The sequence below is a fragment of the Gobius niger genome (assembly GCF_951799975.1).
Source record: "Gobius niger genome assembly, chromosome: 19".
Lineage (NCBI taxonomy): Eukaryota > Metazoa > Chordata > Actinopteri > Gobiiformes > Gobiidae > Gobius > Gobius niger.
This window is the reverse complement of record NC_136870.1, coordinates 14,685,331-14,701,456: the sequence shown is the minus strand read 5'-3', so window position 1 is coordinate 14,701,456 and position 16,126 is coordinate 14,685,331. Positions and strand designations below refer to the sequence as shown.

Genomic DNA, 16,126 nt, shown 5'->3' with positions numbered 1-16,126 from the left:
AACAAAAGCTGTGCTCTTTATTGGCATTGTAAGTCTGCTTGTGGCATGTTGCTGACAAAGAGGAGAGGGTTGTACACGGGTGAGCGGAGCTCATGGATAGGGAGGATGCTGGACTGCCAGATCTTTTTTGTTATTTTTACAAAATATGCATTATCTACAAGCCATTTATAGGGAAATACAGTATTAACAATGCTAAAAAGTAAATATAAGAGGAACAAATTCCTTAGTGCTAATTTGTTCAAAAGGAGACTAATGAAAACAGTCCTGACTAATGTGGGTTAGATTTAGTAGAGCCAATAGGATTCAGTCATTATTGCTGAGCTCTGTGGATTCAAGACTAAAGCTTCAGTTCACCCTGAGAAACAAAAACACAGAAATAAAAATAATTTGTTAAATATTTAAATAGACTGTATATATATAGTTATATTTACCAATGCCACACAAAGTCCCTACATGTGGGAGGTTATCTTATGTCAAGTCTTCCTGCTTTAAAACAGGCCTAAGGTTTGATAACCAGAGACACAGGCTGGAGTCGTGGCCCTTGTTCCTTCATCAGGCCTCAGCGAAAGCCTCTTGAATTACACATGTTAATGAGAGGGAATAAGCTCATGTTGTGGCACCCATGCTCAGTCTGACAGAAGAGTATCGATCTGAAAATTGCTGCATGTGCACAGCCCGGCTCTACATCAGCATTTCATACACTCATCACCTCCCATCATCTCTGCCAACGGCCACAGAACAAAGCAAAAACAAGCAGCAAGAAGATTGTGAACATCAGTCTTGACTCTTTACAAACATCATAGTTCAATAAGAATATTACTTTAGGGGATGTGAAACAGCAGAGCGGCCACCCAAGTACTGGACAAGTCTCTTCAGCTATTGGGCAGGAGACAAGACTTACTGTGAGGAACAACGGAAAAATCTGGCTCGTGTGGACACCTTCAGACTGACTATGGTCTGACTATTATGCGTAAATGCAGTTTTAAGCATGATTTTCTTAATTTTGTTTCATTAAAACTTGTTTGGTCCTGATTAGAAGTCTTACCATTTTCAAAAAGAAATTGCTAACAAAGTGGAATGTACTATGTTGTAATGATTTAGGACATGTTGCAATCATATTGTTCTGGCATGATTCAAGACCGTGCAGCCCTACAGTCTGAAATCCATGTGTCATTGGTGAAGCTTATAGATTTGAAAGTTATTCTGAGTTGAGACTGTACTTGAAGGCGTTTACTGTTTCATATCGCGACAAGCTGAATGCTCACATAGTTTACACATTGATCTCTTAAAGCGCAGGGCAGTGTTCCCTTTAGTGTGTCGTTCCAGGCAGACTCTTCCTTCTTCACCGGGACAGTCGTAAGTTTGAGGTGAACGCAGGCTCAGATGCACAACAAAAAGACAACACTCAGATGGACAACAGGCCGTCTGTCCAACGCCACAGAAAACACAAGGCTCCAGGATTGAGTTTTCTGTTCCATGCCAGTTATTACGAGTGACTCTGCCTTTTCAAGTCCATTTATCTGCTTTAGTGTCATACATTTCACTGTTTCAGGAGTTTGTGCCGTTGCCCACTTCAAAATGACAGGATGTGTGTGGAGTTTTTACAGTTCGAGCAGTCGTTCCCTGCTGCCGGGTCCGTTACTGAAATGGCGTGAGAATCGCTGCTGCTCCGGACCTTACCCGACCCTACTCTCTTTAGTTTCGGAGTAAACGCATGCGCACAGGGGCACATGAGCGCAGGGCAGTCAGTGGGTGAGACGGGAGAGTTCATGACGACATGCCGTTGACCAGGCTGCGCAGCTGCTTCACCACCGTCTCGATCAGCTTCTGCTTGTCTCGATCGTTCTTTCTGAACTGAGAGAAGATGTTGTTCTTCTTACTGGTGTCCTTCATCCTGACGCAAAGAAAAAAAGAGATAATAAACAACCGCCCTATAGATACAGCACTTGTGGACTTAGCTAAGATGAACAACAATGAAACAAGTAAAGAGTAAAGACATTGGGGGTCATTTACCAAGCATTTAAGCACGTTTCAGCAAATGCCAAAGTGGATTAGCAGCAGAGCCGTTTGCACGTTTTTTACTCATGCAGCATTCTGTCATAACAGAATTGGGACACTGATACTGTAGTACACGCAGTTTTAAATGGTGAACCATAATGCCCACAAATAGCTATATATTTGCAATTTTCCAGCAAATGTCTTCTGTGAACATGTGATGTTGAATCGTCACATGTTGAAAGTTCCACTATGCATGCGCCCAGCTTTCTCGTAAAAAACGTCTGTTAACTGCATTTAAACCTTGTGTTACATACTTTTACTCTCTTGTACTTTGATCATAAACAGGTTTAAAAGGAAAATGTCCCTATAGGTGTGTGCATGCAAAGCAACACTGTTTAGCTCCACTCAACGAGCAGCTTGTTTCAACAGTATTGCTCCCTTTTCCAATGCAGATGACTCTTTGGACGACTACGGACATCAAACAACACCACAACACTCATCAGTTTGCTACTTGGGCACAGAAACAGGTTGAAGTAATCTGGATACTACCAACAGTGCAAATACTACCTATGTAGTTTCAAATGTCACAAACAGTACATACACGTGGGCACGTGAGTATACTTACCCTCTGTGGACCCTTCAGCAGCAGGGGGAGCAGAGAAAACATTAAATATCTGTGGTAGAACGCGCTTAACAACTGAGCCACTGGCTCTTCGTAAATATAGAAATAAAGGACCTTTACAGTGACATACAGTACGCGGCGAAAGTTAAGGCCATCAACATTTCTATTAATGTGAATAATGAAGTCAGGGGAAGTCTTTCAATTTTTGTTCTAGGGAATTTTGCCCTTTCTTCCTTGCAAAAGTCTTACAGAACTGAGAGATTTCTGGGCTGCATGTCACACACTGCTCTTTGGAGGTTTATCCACAGATCTTCAATGATGTTTAGGTCAGGAGACTGTGAAGGCCACATTGTGGATTTTGAGCTGTGTTTATAATTTTTTTTATTTTTTTTTATTCATTGATAGGGACAAGTGTGAACAATTAACATGAACCACACTACAACATTTACATTTGCAATGTCTGTCCCTAGAAGAGCTTCTCAAATGCACACTGAAAATACAGAAAAGAGTAACATTCATTCTGACATTACACAAGTGCATTTGAGTGCAATCTAAAAATGATTCCACACTTTCTCTTTTTCAAACACGCTTTAGTTCATTTTTAAAAGTCCCCAGATCTAAGTCCTGTTTCAGCTCAGGAGACAAGGAGTTCCAGAGTTTAGCCTTTAACAGTAAAGGCTGACTGTCCAAAGGTCTTTCTTCCAAAGGGGCACTTTCACATTTCCATTAGCAGCTCCTCGTGTGATGGAGCCCACAGATCGAAGAGGGACTTTGAGCCGTCTGAGAAAATCAGGGGCTTGGTTGTGCAAACATTTAAACATTGAATGTCATTAACATCATTTGCCATGAATGCAGAGTGCCCAAACTTTTGCACTGGTCTTTTTAGATTCTTTTATTTGGAAAATGTAAATCATGGAATGAAAAATTGTTATGGAAATGTCTCATCTACAAGTTCATGCCTTTTGGAGATCATTTCATCTTCCCCTTGCTTCATATTTCACTAAATTAGACATTTTGATCCGGTGTGCCTAAACCTTCGCGCCCCACTGTATATGATACATACTAGGTTACCAAAATACCACAGTAGACACCATGGTGGTAGTATTTTAGTAGTAATTATGTCGGTATTAACAAGAGACACTCACTTCTCCAGCAGGGCCAGGGCAGTGGCTGGGTTCACACGCAGATATTTGGAGTTGGGCTGCCCGTAGTCTGCCAGATACGTGGACCAGTCCCACACCATGAACAGGTCCAGGAGCTGAGCACACACAACAGCCACATAGGCAGTCAATAGAATTCCAACTCATTACAGTGATTTAAGAAACCTTACGATTGAGAGCGTCATTCATGTAAAAAGACAAATTCTCTAATTAGCCTCGAATTATTCTGGTTTGTTTAAATAGATACCATTTATTATGTCTAGAGAGTGTAGTTACAGTGGGCTGTGAGAGCCTTGCAGCGTGACTGAGCGGGGAGTGGCACAGCGGCCCTGACAGCCAACAGCTTGAGCTCAGTGTTAGCGAGCGGTCAGCAGCACAGTCGCAGCCATCACTCTCACTCCGAGCACTTGTTTATGCGGGTCGCCAGAGAAACAAGTTTGGAATAAGGGAGGAGGGAGCCCCGGCTAAATGATGAGCGCTAAGTGTGTGGGGATCCCCCGGTCCACGACCCCTCGGTAACCTAATGGAGATGGACCCCCCCACACACACACAGTATATGCTAATGTGTGAGGCAGAAACAGCTGGGTGTGAGGTTGAAAGAGCAGCTTACTGATAATAGCATTATTCATCTGCTCGACGCTCATAGACTCAGGACAATGGCATTCTTCTCACCTGGAGCTGCACCTCAGACACCACCATCAGCAGAGCCCCACACTGCTCACATGTAAATGGACGCACTGATTTAATAAAGCTATCTGGAGCCGCAGCCACTAATCCGCTTAATCCTGACTAGTCGACCATTAAAACAATCGACAACTAATTATTAAGTCATTATTAATTGTCGGGGCTTAATTTGATCCGCCGTTTGGGAGAGCGGATTCATCTTTGTTTTGAATTTTGGAGGTAAAAGATCCAGCAAAGATTTGAGATGATGTGCATCTGTTTTGTTCTCAGTCCAGATGTGTTCCTGTAACAACTGATTGCTCATTCTCAAAGACGTTTAAAAGCCCTATGCCAGATTATTTTTGTTTTGTTGAAAGAGTTAAAATGTTAGTGGACAAACCAATTCCCAACTTTCCTAATGCACTTCACAGTTTATAAGCAAGTTTCACATCCTGTTTTGGTGACGTAAACAGCCAGCTTTTTCATCCCATCATTAAAAAAGTGCACAGCGACTTGGAGTTTCAAGTCAAGAAGTGAGAACTACTTTTTGAAAACCGTATCCGCGTTATTTGTATGCATACTTGATGAAAATGAATACTTGATGGACCGACTGTTGCAGGGTATATAGCAGCTCTTTGGGAGCCTTCTATCATAGAGGGGGAATGCATTTCGGGCCGTGAACACTGCATGGCCCCCGTCTAACCCCTGTTTTCTGTTGCTTGTGCACACACCTCAGGCTGGGATTAACATGGCCGCCCCCCCCCCAGCCACTGTTCACAGGAAACATATGAAGCGATGTGATGCGGTGTTATAATTATGCCCTGGAGGTCTGACATCAGCGTGGCCCTCTGCTGCGTGTGCGAGAGCTAATGAAGGTGAGAGTTGAAAAGGTTAGGCCGGAGCATATACCTAAGTGAGAAGCAGCGTGTTTTTAAAGAACACACGGCTGGTATGTTAAGTGTGGATGGCCTGGGCTGCCCGGTTAATCTGAGCCTGGAGTGAAGTCACAGCTTTAGCAAAGGAGCCTCTTTATGGAGTGAACTGAGAGGAATGTTTAGGAGAAGCAGCAGCCTATAAACGTGTCGTACGGGGAAGGGAATAAGGCGACGCTGCACAGAGGATTTACTCATTCATGTACTTTACTATATACTGCGCATGCATGTAACTTTGGACTTCAGGGGTACAGAATGGACAGGACAGATATCTAGTCAGGTTGTGTTCACGTCTTTCCAGGGAGAGCCCACTTTGTTTTATGTAGCTTATGAACGTGCAACCTGAAGCACTAATGGGCAAAAACTAACAAGAGCACGCAAACATCAAACCAACAAACTGTTTAATGGCTTTACCTGTCGCAGGTCGATGAAGGCCAGCTGCAGAGTGTCTCCTTGAAACCCAGGAACGGGCTCTGAACTGGCAAACACTGAAGAATCACACACAAAAGAATTTGAATGCTTATGCCCCTATAAAGCATTACTCTATTCAAACTGTAGGGTAGATTTGTTTGTTAAAAGAAGTCTGAAAACCCACTGTATGGGTGTGTGTGTGCACAAGTGACGGGGACGCTTACATTCACACTGGATGACGTCTAGGTTGAACTGTTGTATGGCCCCCATACTGATCTGCCGGAGCTCAGTGTCCAGGAGCATCTGCATCAGGGACGTGGAGAGGTGCTTACATGCCGACATACACGCCGTCTGCGCCACCTTACCCTGTGCGGAGGACAAAGAGCACAGAGATGGACCACATCAGAAACACTACATTATAGCTCCACGCAACCACATGTGCGTGCCGTCCCAGAGACTCCTGCAGAGACTACGATGGATCTTATTCGGCAGTTAGGTGGAGACATCTTTAGCGCGATATTACACGGTGTGAGGAGAAGATAATTCTCATTGAGCAAAGCAACTCCTTTCGGTCACTTTTGAGCTCACCAGCCTCATGACAAAGAGCAATAGGGATAAATCAACCAAGCACAGTCTGGATTCATACACTTGCTAGAAGATTGAAAGTGTGTTACTCTTCATTATTATAATTATCTAGACAGACATGCATCAACATACACAGGAATAAGGTGGTGGCTCTTTGGAAATAAATAAAAATGCATGACTTGACTTGTTGGTAGCATGGATGCCCCACACCATTCCTGTGGACTTCAAACTCATGCTGAAGACTGGCAAACACAGAAGAGAATAAAGAAACCTTTTGTGGCACCATTTGGACCAAAGTTTATGAACAGGCCTCTTAACCGTCTGCAGACTCAAACTGGACTCAAGACGCCGTGCAGGTTTCAGTAACGTCTCGACTTGAATCAGTTTTTATAAGCAAGAAATCAACAAAGTTAATTAAAGATTTGGGGAATTTGTCAGGGCCTGGTGTTTGCTGAGGCTGCCTTAGAAACCTTTTTCCGCTCAATACAGATCCATTAATGTGACTTCTAAAATGTATCAGTCACAAGAGCTTAAATGCTGCAAGAAAATAAAGATGGTGTCTGTGAATGTGACCACCGGACATTTGAACACTCATGGACAAAAGACATGGAAATTCATTAAGCTAAATACAGTATCTCGTCCATCACATGGAGCTGAATTGACTAATCCCACTGGTTTATAACTACGGGAATGCCACATATAAAAGTCACGGCAATAAGAAGCCCTGCAGAGCTTGACATGCAAACGCCACACAAGCAAACTGGACACATCAATAAAAGTGTTTTAAAGCCCAATATCACAGCAGGAGTTGCCTCAAAGGGCTGCACGAATATTACTGATTTTGGATTTGTTTAGAACCGCACTGTATGTCGTCTGTGTTCCAGAGGGAAAGACGCTGGTTTTATAAATGTGAGTAAGCAAATGGTCTGCAATGTTATCCAGAAAAAAAGCCTCCATTTCTACACTCCGTTCCTCTTCCACTGAGTTTTCAGAGATTGAGCGCACACACACAATAAAGACCTCAATCTGCTCCACCAGCACTATATGGAAGATGCAGTCCAGAGTTTAAATGCACAACAGATAAGAGTAAACATGCTTTTCTCCTCTGTCCTCAGCAAACTCAGCAGAGCAGGGAAAGGTACTCACCGACATGGACGCATGGTCATTGTTGTTATTCTGAGCACAAGCCCAAATCAACAAAACATGGAGAAGGGAAAGAGGGAAAGGAGAGGAAAAGAAAGGTGGTAACCATAAATGGACAGAAGGCGTTCAATTCATCAATGAAACTTCAGCATGCAAAACAGAGTTTACATGAAGGGCAAATTTGTAAAGAAAATATAGGAACTAAAAATGTCTGCAAATAATGGGTAAGCATGCAAAGACCTAAGATCTAAAAACTAAAAAAGAACTAAGAACATGAGACCAGTGCCGACAGTTGGACCCAGAGAGCATTCCACTCTACAAGCTTCTTAGAACATGTCACGCTGAGGCTTCAGACTAGTTCCAGCTTGTGAACAAGACCCTTCAATTTACTGCTCATACTTGCAAAAACAAAAATGTTTGTTTGAATATTTGATTTGTATCTAAATAACACAGGTCATACCAGCTTAGGACAGTATGGCACACGCTCAATCGGTTACTTCACTGGTGAGTGTATTAAGAAAAAAAGCTTAGATACACACCTTAGACTACACACTGTTCATGATCAAAATCAAGCCCTCTATTGCTAGTCTTTGGAAATCATATGAACAATTGAAAATCAGTAGATCTTCCTATATATGTGTGTTGTTTTTTTAATACAGACACATCTTTATTTATTATGTTTATTACAATTGTAAGGCCCAGAGAATAGGACCTGTCATGACAAGTTGCTGTGACGTACCGGCAGGTGTGTGAACACCTGGAAGGTGGAGCGTAGGAAGTTGATCAGGTCCATAAGGTATCCTGATGCGCGGCCATCAGACTCTGACATGCCCCAGTCATAATCGGCCAACTGGATGAACTCATCTATCTTTTGGTTCAGTTTTGTGTAGATCTCTCCTTCCGCAGCATGACGAGCATCCTGGTTAAGACACTTGTTAGTTGGAGTAAAACAAAAAGTCTCTTCTCACGTTGACAATTAGACAGCAGTACCTTGAATGTGGACAGTCCATAGAGGCGTGTGGTGTGCACCGTCTCAGGAGACACATTGGTGATGTTGGTGATGAACTCCTCTAAGTACCTGCAGGCCTGCTCCAGGTGAGTGCTGTTGATGATGATCTGCACCAGCTGCAAAGTTCAAACAGGCATCACATACAGGCTCTTCTCAAAGGGACCTACTGTACCTCAGTCAGACCAGTGACCTACCTCAGTCAGACCAATGTGACCTACCTCAGTCAGACCAATGTTATCTACCTCAGTCAGACCAGTGACCTACCTCAGTCAGACCAATGTTATCTACCTCAGTCAGACCAGTGACCTACCTCAGTCAGACCAATGTTATCTACCTCAGTCAGACCAGTGACCTACCTCAGTCAGACCAATGTTATCTACCTTAGTCAGACCAGTGACCTACCTCAGTCAGACCAATGTGCGGCTTCTTGATGAGGTTCTGCAGACAGCTGCTCAGAATCCTGGTCAGCAGCAGGTTTGTCGACTTCCTCAACATATCATCGATCTCAGTTGAGCTAAAACAAGACGGGTTAAAATCAAATATGTGCCTCCTGTAAACAGTTTGTGGAAAAGGAGAAGGGGTTACCTTCTGTGGAGTGATTCTGAGAATTTAAGGCTGGCGTAGATGAACTCTTTGACCTGCGAGTAGATCTGAGGCACCGACTGGGACATGGGCAGCTTTTTTGGAAAGTCCTGCTGCTTTAGAAAAAAACATTAAAATAACAAGTGAAGACATCTGTATTACAAGAGCTCTTCTATTTATTGGCAGGAATCTTCATATTATTGATATTGTACATGTTATCCCTTAGGGTATTGAGATCATCATCAGTTGTGTGTGGTCAACTTACCTTCTCCAGCTCGGGGTCGTGGTAGGGGAAGCGGCTGATTACAGACTTGTATTCTTCTTCTGTCTCCACTGGAATAGGACTATAATTGTCCATTTCAAAAATCTCTCTGCGCAAAAATAAGCAAGACAAAATCATTGTTTAAAAAAAGTACACAAGTCTCTGTACAAAGTAATCTGAGTTTTGTTTCTTTAGCAAGAATCTCATTTGAACAAGAGTCCCACCTAAACACAAGAGCCCATTTCTTCAGCAAAGTCTCGTTGTACTGATCTCGGACTTCAAACAGGAGGTCAAATAATCGAGTGACCGGAAACCCATAGCCCTATGAACAACATAGTCAATAATCAAATCACAGATCCTGCAGCAGCTTTGATATAAGCAGGAACTGACCTGCAGAGTGTCCGCAAAGATCACTATGAGGTTCTTCAGCTCCAGAACCAAATCTGGGTCATCACAGTATGACTGAAACACAACAAACATTGTTTTATCACATGCATAGTATCTGAACATTGTAATTACAATGCTTTAATATAGAATAACCGGAGTATGTGTTCGGCTCTAGATAATAAGTGTTAAAAGTAAATAATGTTGTTTGTTAAGTGAAATGAAGAATGACACTTGTGTGGTTCCTGGTTAACAGTAGTGCAGTAGGAGGCCTGACCTTTCCATTGACAGTAGCAGTCATAAACTCGTACTGACTGCAGGAGTGGGCAGTCCCAGTCCTATCACCACATTAGGAGTGATTTATAACCCTCAGCCACCTCACTATACTCGAGCAGAGGATTCTTGTCACACGTGTGTTTACGCTACACAGTGCAGTCACATGTTAGTGGATAAATTAACATGAAGAGCAATGATGCTAAGAGAGGACAGAGTGTGGTGGTGGGCCACTGGGGGCCAGGGGGCATGAGACCCCTCACTGGGAGCCTATTCTTTATACTGTTAGCATAATCCCCTGCTCATTTACAAATGACTGGTCCCCAGCCGTCAGGAATATGGCTCCTTAATCTTCCGTTATTGTTACAATCTGTCTCTCATTAAGTCTCAATCACCTCCCTTTGGCCCATTTTCACAACAGAAACATCATTAGTTTATCAGTGCAGGGACCTGCATAATGCATTACCACCACTGTACCTCTGACATTTACTTGGAGTATTTATAAAACTAGTTCTTACAGAGTGTGTGCGCAGCACAGCAATGATCTTGGCCAGAGCCATGTTCCACAGCTCATCCGTGAAAGCTTTGGTCACCAGTCCTTGCGTGGCATTTAGGATGTGGTCCTCTACCACAAAGAATCTGAAGGGGAAAAAAAAAACATCCAAAATAAACAATGCACAGGCATGTCACACAGCACAGCAAAATACAGCACCAAAAACATACCCGACGATTTGATTGAAGTATCTTCTATAGCCTTCCACAGTTTCATGCTGAACACACAGAATGATCAGGTTGAAACCACTGTAGTTTAGAGAGAGATGTCTAAAAATAAGACTGTTATTATCATTACCATGTTGGCTTGTGGCTGCAGGACAAGTCGCGCTTGTTTCTTCCTCTGTTTTCTGTAGTAGTTTTCAAATGTTTCCCTGTCACCCTAGAAACACCCAAAGTCAAAGTGCACACTCTTATACTCATGTGACATCAAGAGTCATCTGTTTAAAATAGTCCCTTAACTCTTAAAACATGGATGATCTACACTGACACATAAAGATGAATGAAGTCTGTATAGTGATGAGAGAATTACTCGACTTGTTTTCTGCTTAGAGTCTGCAAAACCACTGGGTGAATTTGTTTTCTGAAATGTCTACTGTTCTTTATCTGTTGCACAACTGCTACTTGCTTGGAAACAGCTGCAGGTCTAAATGTATGTAGTTTCAGCAGTTGGATGAAAGGTACTCACCAGTACAGTGTAGATGTGTAGGCATCTGTACACAGGAGAGAAGTCCACCAGCTCCTGAGCCGTCAGGATCTAGACATCATTGCATCAGAGAAACCATTCACAACTCACTTTTACAAAAGAAAACAAACTTTTTTTGGGGGTAAAAGTTGACTTACCTCTTCATCTGACTCTTCCTCCATGTCCTCATCCATCTGTCCGTTGTGGTGGTGGTGCGTGCGTGCAGTCAGAGTGTATGAAGGCCTGGTGTAATGTCCAGTGCTAGCCTGTTTGGCCACGGCACTGTTGAATGTCCGGTGCTGCTGAGCCTGTTGGGGAAAGTTACAGTTTACATATGCACCCAGACATGCGTCCAGTGTTTGTGCGCTCATACCTGTCTCATCGCGGTCTCTCCCACTTTGTCCGAGTGTTTTCTGATGCTCTCAAGAAAGTCCTTCAGGTCAGACATGGAGATCTCCTTGATCTCCTCTCGGAGTCTGGGCAGATTTTCAGCCATGATTTGGCAGAACCTATATTGACTCACTCTGTAAAGGAAATAAGCACCTTTCAGAGAGACTGTGGAACACTGAGCTTTCAGATACATAAACGTAATTGTAGGGCTGGGCAATGAATCGAAATGTTATCAAAATCACAATCTCTACTTTGGTCAATGTTAACAATCATCGTGGGACTTTATAATCGACAGGTTTACAGCCATTTCTTTGTCAGAAACAGCACCTAGTTTTGGAGTTTGGATGAGACAATGGAAGATTTTTGTGTGGTAAATGAAACTGGAGGAAAGCGTTTGTTTTTGCTTGAGCTTAGGTTTGCATTATTATATATATTTATATAATTATATAAAAACAGCAACACAAAATATTGTGCTACTGCAACACAGTACATGAGTTGTACCTGGGAATGTAGACCATCTCCAGCTGCTCCATGGTCTTCAGTGCTGCATAGTACCTAAACAAATATACACTTGAGAAGCCTCTAATGACAGGACGTCTCTGTCTGCTTAGGTTGGAAGCACTATGCAAGTTTAGAATAAACTATGATTGAACACACTACAGAACCAGCCGTTTTCGGCAAAAAGACGAACAAAAGTTCTTACCTTTTTGCTTCCAGCTGTTCCTTCAGTTTACTGTACATTTCTAATACTGGAAAATACAGTGACAGGAGAAAGGATTAGCTCCAGGCCAATACACCAAAAAGCCTTCAATGCTTGAATTTCATGTTTGGCAGGCCAAAGAAGAGCAGTGCTGCCCTCTACTGAAGCAATGCAGCAATGGGACATTATGATTACACTTTTATTATTCAAGGTGTAGATAATAATATTGAAAAACTATGTACACAGTCCTAGAAGTGAACAGTGCCTCAGCTGTCATAAGATTTGAGACTATGGGTCTGTCTTGTTTCTGCCTGTAAGTTGATGAAATCATTTCAGATGATCGTAGTCCTTTAGCGCCTCCCAGAGGAGAACAATATGAAGTGTGTTTAAGGAAGTGTGTTGATGCTGTGGGGCCTTCTGGTGACCCCTACCCCTGTGGTTGGTTTATGTTCTGTACAAAGAGAAAGCCTGCTCCACAGATGTGTCAAAGTTCACATACTCACATGTTGTATAAATGACATGGTGTCGTTACTGTGACATAGCTGTGAAGTACCTGGAATACAGAGCTGCATTTTCTCCACTGTGGTGGCCATGTTTCTTTGCTGAACACGACAGCGAATCACATCTTCGGTCTGAGCAGTCACCTGATGGGAAAGGGAAAGCAAATACTGTTTGGATTGGTTGGTAAATTTCATTTATTTATTCTCTTTTCATGGTAATGCAACAAGAAAAACCAACACAATCCATCATACACAACAGTAGCAATAATACATTCCATGACAGGAGAAACGGAGGAGGGTGAAGGAAAATTATTATAACTCCTACCCCCAACAAAGTACAAATTAGATTGCCTCACTGACGCCCAAACATAAAGAAATAGCCAACTATAGACCAGATGTAATTGCTATTATTATTATTTAACCATTTTCACATTCCTATTCACACAAATGTATTATTGTAATGTATTTCCTGTTTGTACTTATATTCAATTTTTTTTAACAGCAGATGCTGACTTTGAGTGTATTTCCTATGAAAAGGTGTTTAAAGTCTGTATTAAACTGAGGCGAAAATGGAGCATGTACTGTTACTGAGAGTGACTGACATTAAGTAAATAGTAAATAGTCACATTTATATAGCACTGTGAGTGCCTACCTTCTTTACACAGTGCTTTACATCAAGGAACCACTCACACTCTCATTCATACACCCGTGTAAGACACTGGAGGCAAGCAGGGTGAAGTGTCTTGGCCAAGGACACAACGACAGTGTGCACCTGCGCGATTCGAACCACCAACACGTTTCTATCTGCCCCACTGTCGCCCTATTATGTCTAAGCAATGCTAGTCTAAAGCCCAAATTGTAAACATGTGTGTCCTTGACTGTGAACTCACACACAGACCAACGCTAAATGAAACAAAAGCATCATCAATAAATGATAAACACTAATGACATGATATCAGTTAAAATATACTTCAGCAACAAACAATGACAAGTTTTGTACAGGATGCAGTACTTGGTATTACCTCCCTTCCAGCTTCCTGCAATCTTCTGTTGGTGTCTCTGACTTGACCCTGTAACAAAACAAAAGGCTCATATTCTCAGGCAAAAACATATGCTCAATGCACCTTGGGAACAAAGATATTGTGACATCAGTAGCCCGGTCAAATCACACATTAACCAGCTGAAGCAGTCATCTGATGCTTCGCTGCACCACACCCACAGATCACCCGGACGTTCATACATCAGCTATTCCAGAAGTGTCAACCACAAATGGCACAGAGTGAACATGAATTCACCCTTGATACAGTGGACCGAAACATATTAACCAGAAAGCTAGAAGAAAATATGTTATTCCTTCATCTGAACAATGTTCTGTGGTTCAATTTAAAAACACACTTTGCTCGTGAGCAGACTTGTGTCTTTAACAGGCTCACCAAAAGCTTCTCAGCATCCGCGCGGACTTTGAGCAGTTCTGTGATGGCATCCACAAATCCTTGGTGATGAAAGTTGCACATCTTTTCAATCTCTCGGTCATGGTTTCGGATCCGAGCATCCAGTTTCTCCATAAAACGCCTGTGGGCATTGGGCTGGTCATCGTAAATGGACCTGAGGGCACAGATCACATGTTAGCCCGGAAGGAAGCTCTGGAGTCTGGACAATAAAAGATGTCATGGTACTAACTTTGTAAGAATAATCTGTACATAAGATATTATGAAGAGCATTGCAATCTATTGTACACCATGACCTATTTTTAATGGGACTTGTTTTGAAAGTCTGAGAGTATTTATCAACAGTAACATATCCATGGGCATTATAGGTGACTGTGTGTACAGCTCCAATCTATTTTGTTAAGCAAATCTTGTGACATCACATCACACACATCACGTAGCCCATTTTTGAGCTACAACACCTTGAACTAAATGTAGGGACAATACTAGTCATAGCAAATGAACTTTAATGCTGTTAACAGTTTTAATGTGGCTTCATAATTTTAATGACCAACATTGTGTTTGCATAAGATAGACGTGCAGGGAGGTTGTGCAACATTTCACAGAGGCTTATAGTGATCATGATCTGAAAGTAGAACCACAGGATCCTGATTATTAGGCCTGTGATGATGCTAACGGGCTAAATGCAGCTAATGACAGCTGTTTGATGAGCCTTTTCACCACACCCACAGATGATGTGCATGTCAGGTCCCCGGAAGTCCACGGACACACATCAGCTAAGTATTAATACACAAACGCTCACGAGCCCTATAAATGTTAATTAACGTTTTAAATGAGTTGTGAAAGCTAGCAGCTGACATTGGGCTTCATTTGGGCAATGTTCTGCGTGTGTCCGGCGCGCTAGACCGTTAGCCCGGGCTAGCTCATAAACAAAAGGTCCTGGGATCTGAATTTTGCGGACAAACATGCAGACAGGCTGTATTTGAGGTATGTATAAAATAGCCATTATCTCACCGGAGAGTGGGACCGACACAGGCCGTTTCCGTGCTCTCGATCTCCTGTAAAATGCGTTCGTGCTCCGTTACACACTCCAGGATCTCTGTGTCCGCCATGACTGCTGTCTGCGGCGGCAGCAGTGCGCACCGCGGCCCACAGGGGGCGCCCAAACCCAGTTTACTGTCCTCACTGCTCTGCTCACTGTGGTGGTCAGTTTTGGCATGTGTGGTACTGCCTGGTCAGTGGTCAGTGTCGACAAGTAAGCGTAGGTGTGGGTCATCAAGATCGCGACATATACCATCCAAACAAATACACCCATTATATTATTAGGAGCGGTGATTTTGCTTGTTTTTTCTTTTTACCTTTTTTTTTTTAATTATTTTTTTTTTTTTTACTGTATCCCATATGATGCACAATCAGGTTAAATCTTGCAACACTTTAAGAGTTTGATTCAAAGATTGTCCCACTGTAATTATATCAGACAGATGTGAGCCCCATAAAGAGAGATGGGTTCATAGAAAGATAAATTACCTTAGGGTTGTGCCCAGAGGTAGGTCCACAGACTCCAGTTCTGCACAGATATGATTGAAAGTGTCCTCTCTTTTGTCCTCGGGTCCTGGCTGTTCAGCCCTGTGGAGCCTTGAGCCTGCCATGTTTATTGTAAGTGCAGTAGTTCTGAGTTGCTGTGTAGGGACACCTGCTACATCAGCACAAAGCCAGGAAGCCTGGCAGAGGCCTTGTGATTCAGTGAACTTTGGAACACCCCACAACTAGGCTAATATACGCTGAGTCTTAAAAAGAAAGAAAGACAAGGGGGGGGAAAACTTCAGA

General features: G+C 42.7%; 1 protein-coding gene across 5 annotated transcripts; it reads right to left on the bottom strand.

The window, feature by feature from the left end:
• Positions 1-15,452, bottom strand: exoc6 (exocyst complex component 6; the record flags this gene model as incomplete). 5 transcript variants are annotated; one of them, XM_079576697.1, is made up of 24 exons in its annotated part: positions 15,314-15,452; positions 14,285-14,456; positions 13,874-13,921; positions 12,905-12,995; positions 12,355-12,400; positions 12,153-12,206; positions 11,635-11,785; positions 11,420-11,569; positions 11,265-11,333; positions 10,875-10,958; positions 10,748-10,794; positions 10,543-10,663; positions 9,758-9,829; positions 9,592-9,689; positions 9,371-9,476; positions 9,109-9,221; positions 8,926-9,037; positions 8,505-8,639; positions 8,254-8,433; positions 7,518-7,547; positions 6,011-6,152; positions 5,790-5,863; positions 3,766-3,878; positions 1-1,894 (listed from the first exon to the last, which is right to left on the bottom strand). In XM_079576697.1, exons 1-24 carry the CDS (start codon positions 15,409-15,411, stop codon positions 1,768-1,770), a joined length of 2,433 nt encoding a protein of 810 aa, XP_079432823.1. In that variant the 5' UTR covers positions 15,412-15,452. The 5 variants fall into 5 exon arrangements, with proteins under 5 accessions (XP_079432823.1, XP_079432824.1, XP_079432825.1 ...); XM_079576698.1 differs by having other exon boundaries at positions 9,109-9,218; XM_079576699.1 differs by lacking the exon at positions 7,518-7,547.
• Positions 15,453-16,126: the final 674 nt, after the last annotated feature.